The 12,176-nt window shown below is 41.2% G+C and overlaps 1 protein-coding gene across 2 annotated transcripts in view; it reads right to left on the bottom strand.

The window, feature by feature from the left end:
- LOC149014728 (GYF domain-containing protein) overlaps positions 1-12,176 on the bottom strand; it is a 35,656-nt gene that overhangs the window by 11,532 nt on the left and 11,948 nt on the right. For both annotated transcript variants that reach the window (XM_089156472.1, XM_089156473.1), the window contains exon 7: positions 9,303-12,111. In XM_089156472.1, coding sequence (XP_089012598.1) covers positions 9,303-12,111 — 2,809 coding nt within the window. The remainder of the gene's footprint in view (positions 1-9,302; positions 12,112-12,176) is intronic.

Here is a 12,176-nt window from a genome sequence, read left to right as displayed (position 1 = left end):
GGGTTTCAAAACATCCATAAGTCCAAATGGTCACTGGGTCACACTCCAAGTCTTATATGAAATCAAGGTAATGTGCTTCAAGTGCGGAATTGTTACCCATCTCACCAAAAAATGCAAAGAGGTGGGTGGTTTCGATCCAGCGCAGGGCACAAAAATCAACAAAATGCTCTGGGCTCCTCGGATTTTTTCAAAGGTCACATGACCGAACCCATTGAAGGAGCAATATCAAGGGTTCACTCCACTCAAAATTTGGAGATCATGTCATGTATACTCCCCAACTGTGGACCAAATTAGCAAGCTCAATGATGAGGGGGATAAATCGGGAACACTAGAGGAAATAAGTGGAGACACAAGTGGTGATGGGGTTGAACTATCGAATATAGGATTCATAGCATCCACCTCTCTTAATGGATGAGTTGGTGTTGGGCAATGAAGCCCAGGAAATGGTGAATGAAAAACAAATTTTGGAGGTAAGTCAAGCTACTCAAGTTTTACCCGTTTAAACAGTACAGATTTGAGTGGAGAAGCGGGTGGAGAAATTCACCCAACCCCGCATGTCCAAAAGACCACAAAAGATGAAGAGCTCAAGCAGATCTACTGGCTCAATGTAAGGAGAATCAGGGAAAGGAGGCAAATAGTCAACAAACTAATATCAATCAAAAGCACCACAATGATCAATATGTGATTTTGGAAGATGAGGAAGAAAGGGAGAAACCAATCGATGTTGCAGGCGTAGATCTTACAGATCTTGTTGGTACTGTGGATCTGACTAAATATGCACATTATTTGAAGTTGTTGGAGACATTTGAAAGCAAGGGAGGCATCATCAATCATTCAATCAAGGCCAACACAGTAAACTTTTATTGCTCCTATGCAACTATGGACATGGGGAAGGAGAAAGCCCAGGAGCTTTCAGACAAGCACCCACCAAAGGGGTCACAGGAAGAAGGGGCAATGGAAGAGGGGAATGGGACCATCCAATGAAAGCTTAGCCAACCGAAAGCGTCAAAGACTAGCTGAGATCATGCCTTTCCCTGATCCTATTGATTCTTTTAACTACAATCTGAATATCACCTTGTTTGACTGCCCCCAACTTTGGGATGTTTTCATGCACTAAAGAGCTGCAATTGAGGCTTGCTACAACAACTATCTCGAGCAAAATGAATGCCAAGCAACCAATGCCTGCATAGACAGCCTTGAATGAGACTCAGGAGCCACCCACTGATGCCCCCAAGTTTTCCCCTACCACCTTTATAGCAATTTCTGTGATTGGTGCATTGTGTTCTTTATTTGTGTTCTTGGTATCCTTCATTGTCGGCTTAACTATATCCAGTTCATTCGTATGAACCATTTTCATGAGTAATTTCTTGAATCTTTATATGCTTTGTGTTTTGATCAGGATGTGTCTACTTTAGGCTTTTATTTCTTGTAAGCCTGTGATAGTTTTAAGTAGACTATGTCAAGTTTCCTCAGCCTTCTGCTTTGCAGTGTAATTGCAATATTTATTCTGCCTTGTGTACTTGTTATTCTGGGGAGTTCCTTTCTTCCATGTGCTTTCTTTATATTCTTCAAGGAGGAGAGGCTTCGGTTGTATTACTGCTGGACTATTTACTTACAAATATATTGTGCATACATCATGAATATACTCTCTTGGAATGTACGACGCATGAATGGTAACTTCACAACCCAATGCATTTCGAAGATGCTGAAAAAACGGAATCTAAACCTAGTTTTATTTTGTGAGGCCAAGTGTGTGGACCAGCAGACATTATCCTCACAAAAAACAAGTCTTTTAGAACCTCCAACCTATAGCATTCTCAAATAGCTATGGGAAAAGGGGCTTATAGGAGGAATTTGTCTTAAAAAATCCTTCCCTAGATGCTTCAGCACTCTATACCTGCCCATCATACATTGTCGTGTGAATCTCTTCTAGAGGGGAGCAATGGGCTATGAATTTCATATATGCTCCACCCACATAGGTTTGGGAGGATCTCAAACAATTTATCTCAAATCTCCACCTGCCAATGGGGGACTTCATTGAGGTACTTAGAACTGAAGACAAGTTGGGAAGCTCATATAAGGCATGCCCATCCCTTGCCTATCTCCAACAATGTGAGTGTTTGCCACTCACATGCAAGTATGCAACAACTAAATAACTCCTCAGACTTCGTGAAGGACTATTTTCCCTTTCGAACAAAATGTAATCCCATCTGGAATCTCAAACCCTCCCTCAATGGATGAAATTAGGAATGCCCTCTTTTCTATAGGACCCCATAAAGCCCTGGGCCATGATGGGTTCAATGCCTTCTTCTTTCAAAAGAATTGGGACCTCCTGTATCCAGAGATTTTCCATTTTTTGAATACCTTATTTCTTAATCTCTCCCTCCCATTCCGGGTCAACCACACACTGCTCTGTTTCATCCCAAAAAAAGAACAAGCCAATGGGGTATCAGACTATTGACATATTAGCCTTTGTGATGTTAGTTATAAAATCCTAAAGAAAAAAAATTGGCCCAAAGATTGAAACCATGCTTGCTCAACTTGATCACACCCTGTCAAGGTGCCTTTGTACCCAAAAGACAGATCAGCGACAGTATCATGATGGCCATAAGATATTTCCCTTCATGGGCAAAACAAGGGGAAGATTGGGTATGTTTGCATTAAAGTTTGATATGTCCAAGGCCTATGATTGAGTAGAATGGGGAGTCATTACAAAACTTTTTGACCTACTGGGATTTGACAGGCATTGGTGTAGGTTGGTTGAAACCCTAATCTCATCCATATCTTTCTCTACAAAACTAAATGGAAGCCCATACCTCTAGTTCTCTGGAACTAGAAAACTTAGACAAGGGAGCCCCTTAAAGCCCCTACCTCTTTCACATTATCATGAAGGTGCTCTCTAGGCTTCTATCAGAATACAGGTGCCTCAATCTTTTTCAAGGTATAAAAATTGCCCCAAGGGCTCTGAAAACCTCCCATCTATTCTTTGCAGATGACACTTTCCTATTCTGCAGGGCAGAAAATGAGGATGTGCGGATCAAAGCAGTCGTGGAGCTCTTCTTTAACATCACAGGATAGCAAATCTCACTTTGAAAAAATGGAGCCCATTTCTCCAAAAATGTTGAACGGGTGCAGAAAAATGCAATTCTATCCATCTTGGGCATTATAGAAATTACGAAAGATGCGGTGTATCTAGGTACGCACCTGTTCCATGGGAAAGGTAAAACCAAAAACCTAAACTTCCTCCTCACAAAGATGACCCACAAGATGGCCACTTGGAGGGCATCAACTCTTTCTTATGCAGGGACAGAGGTACTAATGAAATCAGTCCTCCAACCCCAATCATTGTACCACGTTCAGTGTTTAAAATTCCTCAAAACATTATGTCGAAAGCTGGATTCTGCGTGCCAAAGATTTTGGTTAGGTAAACCAACAAAATGAAGGCAACTCGCTCTCATCTCTTAGGACCGATGTTGCAAACCAGGGTTGGAAGGAGGACTGGGGTTCAAAAGAATGGAAAACATAAATTGCCTCCTGTTAAAGTAGGGAAGGACTTTACCAAAAAAAAAAAAAAAGTAGGGAAGGAGACTTCTTAACAACATACAATCTATGTAGGCACAATTACTAAATGCAAAATACTTGGCTCGACATGTCCCTCTTTGATCCAAAAGTGAAAAGGAAAAAAGGGATATTGGATCTGGAATAGTATATGCGGCATCCTCACCAATTTACAGACCATGATCATAAGGAAGGTGGGTGATGGGAAGAACACTTCATTTCGGTTTGATCCATGGGTACGGACAGCAACTGACCATACGGTGGGGAATCCTAATTTTTAACTTTGGCATAGAAAAGCTACAATGGAGGAGGTAGCACTTTGAGCAAGACAAACAAACAAGGAGTTGACCATTAACCCTCTCTTTTTGAATCGCTCCCCAATTCTCTACTACAACCAATCCAATCAATCTATCCATCCCCCTCTCGGGATTCATGGCTTTCCTTAGTTTTGACAACCAAGGAATTCTTTATTAAACTAGCAAGAAAAAGGCCTTGTTGAAACTACAAAACCATGAACCGCAAAATTAAAACTTAGGATGGTGGAAATTCGTTTGGCAATTAACACTTCATCCTAAGTTTAAATCTTTTTATGGCATCTCTTGAATGTAATCTTACCGGTCAAGACTGTCATATCTCCATGGACAAAGTCATCCACAATATGTGAACTATGTGGTGACTCTGACAAATCAACATGGAACACTTTCCTTTCATACAGCTGGACAAAGAGGATATGGGCGGCTGGGCCACTTGGGTTAAGGATGGAGCACCTATCTCACAAGCCTTTTCTTAACGTAGCAATTCGAACCAAACTCAGAGTTTGATAAGACTACAAAGCTGTGGTTTTTTTGGGTCTTTATGACAACATGCTATTATATGTGGACAGGAAGGAACTCAAAATTTTGTAATCATAATGATCCAAACCCAATAAGGGTCATGAACAATGTTCAAAGATGGATACTAGATCTGAAACTACAATCACAGAATGCATATGAGTTCCATATGCAATGATCTAATTTTACAAAAACCACTACCGTGCCTTTGCTCTACTAAATATGCCATTCACTTACCCACGTGCAGGGGTATCTAATGAACATCTAAAGTGGGCGGCATGGAGTTTGGGAGTTTTTTGGGGACAACAATGTTCAATTTTTTAGCAAAGGAAAGGTGCAAGCTGGGACAATTGTGGAGGATATGCTAACCACCATGATGGAGGGAATACAAACATCACGACAAAAGGAGTACAAATCAAGGAAATTTGGTGTGATGAGGAGGAGAGATGATCCCTACTACAAGGGAAGAACAGAACACCATGTCCTCTAAAATTGATCCCATTTTTGGCAGAACTGCAAAGCACTAACATAAATATATGTCAATTCAGATCCCATACCCTAAAACAATGGCTACTAAAATTAACAATAAGAAATGATGGGATAGGCACTACCATGACTAAGCATGTTTTCAATTGTAACTCTACCATTTAACTTTTCATATATTACTATTTATCTTTCTCCAAAAAAAAACAAGAAGCTTAGGGGATTACAATGAATTGATCATAAGCCATTGGGCAATCCAAAGCGGAGATACCCTCCTCATACCACTTACCAAATCCATAACCTCCATGCACAATTTCATGGCCTCAACAATTTCTCCCTACAATTCGTTCAAATTATTCATTCGTTCAAAGAAACTCAGTCGAAATTGGTCAAAGGCAGGTACTACGACTAGCATAGATTGTCCACTACAACACCAGAGTTAGGGTAAGAGGCATTTGCGAAACCGAGAAGGCACAGGTTATCAGTTTATTCATCCTTGGGAGCCGGTGTGGAGGTGACGGTCAGAGATACAAGTAATGCAGAGACACCAGCACATTTATAGAGTAAAAGGTAAATGCGGACTGAGTTATCAGCAATGAGGAACTCGAGGTTGAGGCTTACATCAACCAGCATCAAACCCCCCCCCCCCAAAAAAAAAAAAAGAAGAAAGGAACTGTATTTACAAGACATAGAAGTAAGGCTTTAAGACACACTGATGAGGACATCAGTGAGCAGTTCTGAGTTTACCGGCAACGCCGACGTAGAAATCATCCCACAACAACATCTATGTGGATCGATAATGAGTTCAAGAGGTTATCGATTGCTAGGATCATATGGTTCGATGAGAAACACTGGCTCATAGGCGTTTGTCATGTTATTTTCCTTAGTCTTAGTGGGTTGGGTAGTAGTTTACTATTTAAATATTTTAATTTCATGTTTGAGTCTTTAGGGCTGGGCCTAGAGTCTATTTTGGCCCAATTTTGAGTTATTTTGAGTTTGGGTTATATTTACAACTTAAGTTGGGGTTATTTTGAGAATTAAACAAGTAGGGTTGTGAGGAATCAATTTTTTTTATTTAAACCTTGTATCAAATTCGTTTTTGGCAATCAATCAATGAAAAAAGAATTACAAAAGAAGCTCACGCTGCTCTCTTTCTCTCTCTCTCTCCTAGCAGTACTAGTTCTTCCCCCTCTCTCCAAGCAAGTTTTCTCTCCTCCTTTCACCCTTGTTTCCCACTAGAAAACTTTCCCTTGCTCTCCTCTACGAAGATCTACTCTTTTTTTTCTCAAAAAAAGACCTAGTTTCTTTCCTGGAAATCTTCTTCTTCTTCCCCAAACCCCACGGTTCTATTTTTCTGGCAGAATAAAAAAACCTTCTTTTATTTTCTTCCTTCTTTGTTAGTCTAGTTGTCTTTTGTTAGTCTCCTTTCCCTTCTCTTTGTTTCTTTTCTTTTCTTCCTTCTTTGTTAGTCACCTTTCCCTTCTCTTTGTTTCTTTTCTTTCTCTCCCTCTCTCTTATCACCTACTCGCTTTCCTAGGATACGCCATTACTTCAAAATATTATTTTCTCCTTTCTTAGGATTCCCCACTACTTCAAAATATTTTTTCTTTCTCTTATTTCTGTTCCTAGATGCTTTCTAACCCCTGATTTGCAGCCAGGATTAGCAGGTAACATTTTCTCTCCCAAAATATTTATCATTTATTCTTTGACAGTAGTTTTGTTTAAAACAAAAACTTCCCAAGACTCCTTTTACATTGTTAGTTGTTGAATTCCTTGGAAATCTGATATTGACTAGGACAGCTCTATTTTTCTTTAAGTTTCTTAATACCCTTGCATTCAATTTAGTATTATGGTGCCAAGATCCCCATCCCCTAGTTTCCCTATTGATTCTTGTATTGTTGTGCTTACCGGTAAGACTTATTGTGTTTATTTCTCTACTTTAGATGTCTTACATGCATGATTAATCAGATTTCAAGTGCTGCAAATTCCTTTCTTTACTATCTGTCAAGAATAGGTGTTTAATTCTAAGAGTCTAGTAGCCCACTTTGTAGGTCCCCTAGTTTCTAGGGTTTCTCCTACATCACACACTCACAGTTTGAGTCTGAGGCTGCCTTCAACCTCTAAACGGCAAACTAACAACTTGCACAATAGATGCTGAAATCCACAGCCACTTGAGGGGAAAAAGTAAGAACTCCCATACACAGCTTTTGATTTATAATTCATGGTGGCCAAAAAACTCCCAAAATTTTTTTCTTTTTTTTTATAATGAGGCTAATGCCTCTTGGAACTTACAAAAATATAGAAGATACATTCAGGGTTCCAAGAGCAGGAAATATCTAACAACATCTATGTCAAAAGAATTAAAGTAAAAACATAACAACTAGAACCTCTAGATAATACTTAAGAATTTGAAAAGACCAACTGATAATCAACAAATAGAAAAATGTAATGAGCCTTAGAATACAAAAAAGTCAAAACATAGAAACTAGGAAATTAATGAGACATCCTAGTGGTTTCCTAGGAAGGCTGCTTGATATGAACCAGATCCAGAACCACCCAAATAGGGTCCAGGATGTTTACCAGTACCCTGCACCACTACCAGCAACACAGGATTTCGGCCAGCCCAAGGGTATTTTGATAATTTTCTATTTTTTCAGTTAAGTCCTCTTAGGGTTTAGTTGGGTCCAGTTGCATTGTGAGACCCTAGATCTACTTTTATTTTTGAGTTTTGAGTCATTATGGGTCCTTCTTAGGTCAGGATTCCTAAGTTGTAAACCAAGGATTAGATATCTACTCTTAGATTTCAATTTGGACTCGTGAAAGAATCCTTGTGGGAGTAAGCGTCCATAGTCAAATAAGAGTTTCAATTTGATTTGTCTTCCAAGGTCCTAGCACGAGTTCCTTCTATGGGCTATAAATAAGCCTCTCAACAATGTAACAAGGCAGATAATCTTTATGAATGAAATTGAGAAATGAGGAGCTAAGAGCTTGAAGTCATGGGTTCCCCTGGAGGAAATTTAAGGCGTCACTTATGAAAAAATTCTGCAGAATTTGAAGACACCATTGACTTTTGTATCCTAAGTAAGAAAGACACCCCACCCCTTATCCAGCCCCTCCCCTTTCATTGCTTCCCATCTGCAGCCCGCCCCATCCCTCCCAAATCCTAAACCAGCAAGTGCAGCCCTTCCCCCCATTGCAAATCATCCCTCCACCTGTACCCTCCCTCACCCCAATTTCATTAACCCCCTCCCTGGATCTTAAAACCCCATCCCCTCCTCCCTTCACTTTTTTTTCTCCTACTTCTTCCGTCTTACCTGCAGCAGCTTAGGATCTTTCCAATCCAAAAAAATAAAGACCAAAATTATTCCCAACCCTTTCAAACCTAGATCTCACCTATATCTTCTAATCCCCGTCTCCAATTCCCTCACCCTTTTAGGATTTCCTTCCCATCACCTTACTCAGACTCAATTATAATCCCCATCCAATTCCATCATCTAAACCCTAGAAATTCTGCAATTTTATCTTCTTCTTTAAAACCCTAAACCCTAAAACTTCAAACCCTAGTTCTCCTCAACCTCTCATCCAAACCATAAACCCTCTCAGGATAATCTTCATTCGACCCTACTTAGCACTCGACCCAAACCCTAGAAGCCTAGAATTAAGAAACCCTAATTTCCTAAACCCAAGACTTGAACTTCAGTTCTGAATTTAAAAGTACACTAAGCTTTCAGACTTGGCACTCTAAACCCTAGCCTCCAAACCTGAGCCGAACCAAACCCTACCCCCATTTCCAACCCTAGAACCCTTCTTTCCAGCCTAATTCGATAAACGAAAGGTATTTTACAAACCCAAGGAGACTGCAGATTCACTTGAAGAGGATCCTGAGGGGGACCTTGACCTAGGGGTTGCATCAATCTATTGAACCCTAGGGTTCACATCATGCTTGGTGTACAACAGACATAATCACAGAGTCCAAAATTGCCCCTGGAAAGCATAAGACCGATACCTATGGGCTGGGCCAGCAGAATGAAGATGCCCTGCATCAGTAAGCTATCCAGCTAACGATGCCCACAGATGACAATCAAGAGAATAATGGTTCATGCAAAAAACAAAACAAAACAAAACACAAACAAAAAAAAGAAGGGACCATTGTATAATCTAAGATAAAGTGCACTCAAGTTAATCAAACTAAGCAAAGATATAATCTGCGGATGAGAAAATCGTGGCATGTGGGCCAAAGCTGATATATTTGGAGTTATTACAGAACCCAAAACAATAAGCTGCTGCATGCACAACAATAGACAAGATAAACTACGCTAATCACGAAGGAGAAAAAAATCAAAGAATTAATTGCCAGACATCAACGTTAAACACACACACACACACACAAAAAGGAGAGAGAAGAAGAAGAGGGTAGCATCAGAAACATACTGTTCTTGTTTTGACTGATCCAGTGGACCCCAGAACAAATCATCCTCTGTCTTAGAGTTTGAATGGATTGGTGCATGGGAATTGATTTGAATTGGAGATGCAACCTTAGATGGGGATGACCCAGAGACAGGCCATGAAGAGCCACTTCCACGGATATTGCGGGTCGATTGCACTTTCTGGGGGGTTGGTACTTGGATTTGGTTCTGGACTGGGGTGAACTTTTTCTCCTGTTCTTTTAGGATGTCCCTTAGTGACGTTGGCTTAGTTAGCTTCCCTGAGTCAGTTGACCATGCTGGAGTAGGCGAAGGATTTGTAGCCTCACCCTTCCAGATTACAAAATCTCCCAAGGATGGACCTGATGGTGGAGTGGGTAATACATCCTTTTCTTGCTGCACTTGACGAGAACCCTTTGGTTTCTCAACAGGACTAGATGCAATTGGCATATCAGCAGAAGCAATGGGCGTTGAAGCCTTAGCAGCCACACCCTTAGCCTTTGCAGACTTTTTGCGGCTCTTTTTAGTGTCTTTAGCCTCAATGAAATCATCATTGTCAACAATCGGATCTGCTTGGACACCGACTGGAAGATTAGATACATTGTCAGAAACTTCTGTGTTCCTTTCATTAAACTTTGCAAGAACTTCTTCAGCCAATAGGTCATGTAACTGGCTCTTTTTGCTCACTGAGTTGACAGAACTTTCAGCTTTTCCACTGATAACCTGTGCACCAACTTCATCTTGATGATCGTCTCGAACAATCTTAGGCTCTGCATTTGCAACAACCCCAGCCCAAGCGGTTGGGGAACTCATAGAGTTGACGGATGTTGCATTCTCAGAGATAGTCATCTCCATCTGCGCCTTCCTCTGCTCTTCCTGTTGAATTTCCAGAAGGGATTTCGGTTTGAGACCAGGACCAGATTTCCAAGCCTTTAGTCCTGAATGCGCCAGTGTGCTATGCATAGTAACAGATTCAACTTCTCTAGGTTCAACCTTGCCTTCCATAGATGAAACTTCATTACTAAGGATGCTACCAGTTAAGGAGCCCATAGCTAGCTTAGAAGCCAATGTTTCAACAGTAGATACTCCAGTGGCTCCCGTTGTCACTGCTGATGTGCCATGAACTGCTTCTCCCACATCTATGTGCACATCAGGTTTTGTCTCTACCATCATAGCTTCAGATTGCTTCCCTGGTTGTGGAGGAGATGCCTTAGATATCCCCTTTGACTGGTCCGCAGAGAGTTGCATCTTTGAGGATTTTTGCTTTCTTGACTTCTTTTCTGAAGCCTTCTTTGCCTCACGCGTTTCAAAATTTTTAACTTCTTTTACAACTGGGGATTCAATTTTACATTGCTCATTTGGACCCTGCAGTTTCTCAACAACGCTAGCTGGTGTAGGCTTCACATCATTCATTTCTTCACAAAGGGATGCTTCAACCTGGTAAGTCCCTGATGGAGCACTAGAAGGGAATTTTTGAGATGCTGGAGGTACAGAGATTGAAACAGCTTCATGTGTACACTCTAATACAGGTTCACCACTTGTGGGTGTACTTTCGGAAAACTGAGATTGAACTACATCTGTACAACTGTCTGAAGGAAACACGTGCTCCCGCAAGGTAGGAGGCTTAGGTGAAGAATTGTCCATTGCTTCCAGTGAGGGTGAACTATCCACCACAGTTGGCACCAGCAATGATTCCTCCTGCTGAACGCCATCAACCCTTTCCAATAGTGTAGTACCACCCCAACCCTTAGGATGGGTGGAACTCCCAAAAAGCTGATGTGGCAAATGTAGAGGAGAGGCTTCGGAACCAACACTGTAAACAGTATCCTGTGGAATTTGAGAGGTCAAAGTAGCAAAATTAGCCAAACCATCTTGTAGGTTAGGAACTGGCATCTGCGAATTATTCTGAAAAATATCATGTGGAGGACGGTGCCCACGAAGGTCCAATGAAGCATTTCCAGCGGCCACAGCAGCAGCCGAAGGATGTCCATAAGATGGATCTGGAAAGTGATTATGGGGCTGATGTTCAGACAAAACTTGCGAAAGCAATTGTGGCTGCCGCAATAGCTGCTGCTGCTGCTGCTGCTGCTGTAGTTTCTGTTGCTGCTGCTGCTGCTGCTGCTGCTGCTGTAGTTTCTGTTGCTGCTGCTGCTGAAGTAATAACAACGTATCCATCAATGAAAGTTGTGAGGGCACAGCTGCTTGTGGATTTAATTGGAATTGGGATAATAAATACTGATGTTGTAATACACTAAGCATCTGTGGGTCTTGAGACAGACCAGAAGTGAGTAGTTTTTCCGGGGTCACAATACCAGTAGGATGATCTACATTTTGAGAAATTAAAGATGGCAAAGATGATGGATTCTGTTGTTGCATCCTCTGCTGCTGCATCAAATATGTTGTTTGGCCAGAGTAATGTTGATTGTGATGCATGTCAAGCTTATCCAGGCGTGCATCCAAGCCACTTTGGCCAGGAAAATTTGACCAACTGGAAATTCCATTCACAGAGGATGAAGAACTGTCGGGTGCACCTCCTTGTAGTACAGACATAAGGTCCACATTCTGAAGATGAGGAATCTGATGATGACCATCCACCAGTGAAGTTGGGAGTTTCAAGTGACTAGAAGGGTCAGGTCCAAGCTCTGCCTTGGGAACCAAGGATCCTCCATCTCTTCCAGGCCAATATGGATGAGGATTAGGAAGAGACCTCTGTCTCTCTAGTGATATTCTCTGTGCTAAGAGGTAATTTAGGTCATTAACACTTTCTACCCCTGGGGGCATTCCACCAGAACTATTCCCAATATATGTTTGCATACCTACAAATCAAACAAAACCATTTTTTGAGTCAGAAAAGGAAAATTAAAAAAGAAGCCGAAATACA

This window comes from Hakea prostrata, chromosome 5 (assembly GCF_041222555.1).
Source record: "Hakea prostrata isolate BN-2017 chromosome 5, UWA_Hpros_2, whole genome shotgun sequence".
In the NCBI taxonomy this organism is placed as follows: domain Eukaryota; kingdom Viridiplantae; phylum Streptophyta; class Magnoliopsida; order Proteales; family Proteaceae; genus Hakea; species Hakea prostrata.
This window is presented reverse-complemented; position numbering and strand designations above follow the sequence as displayed.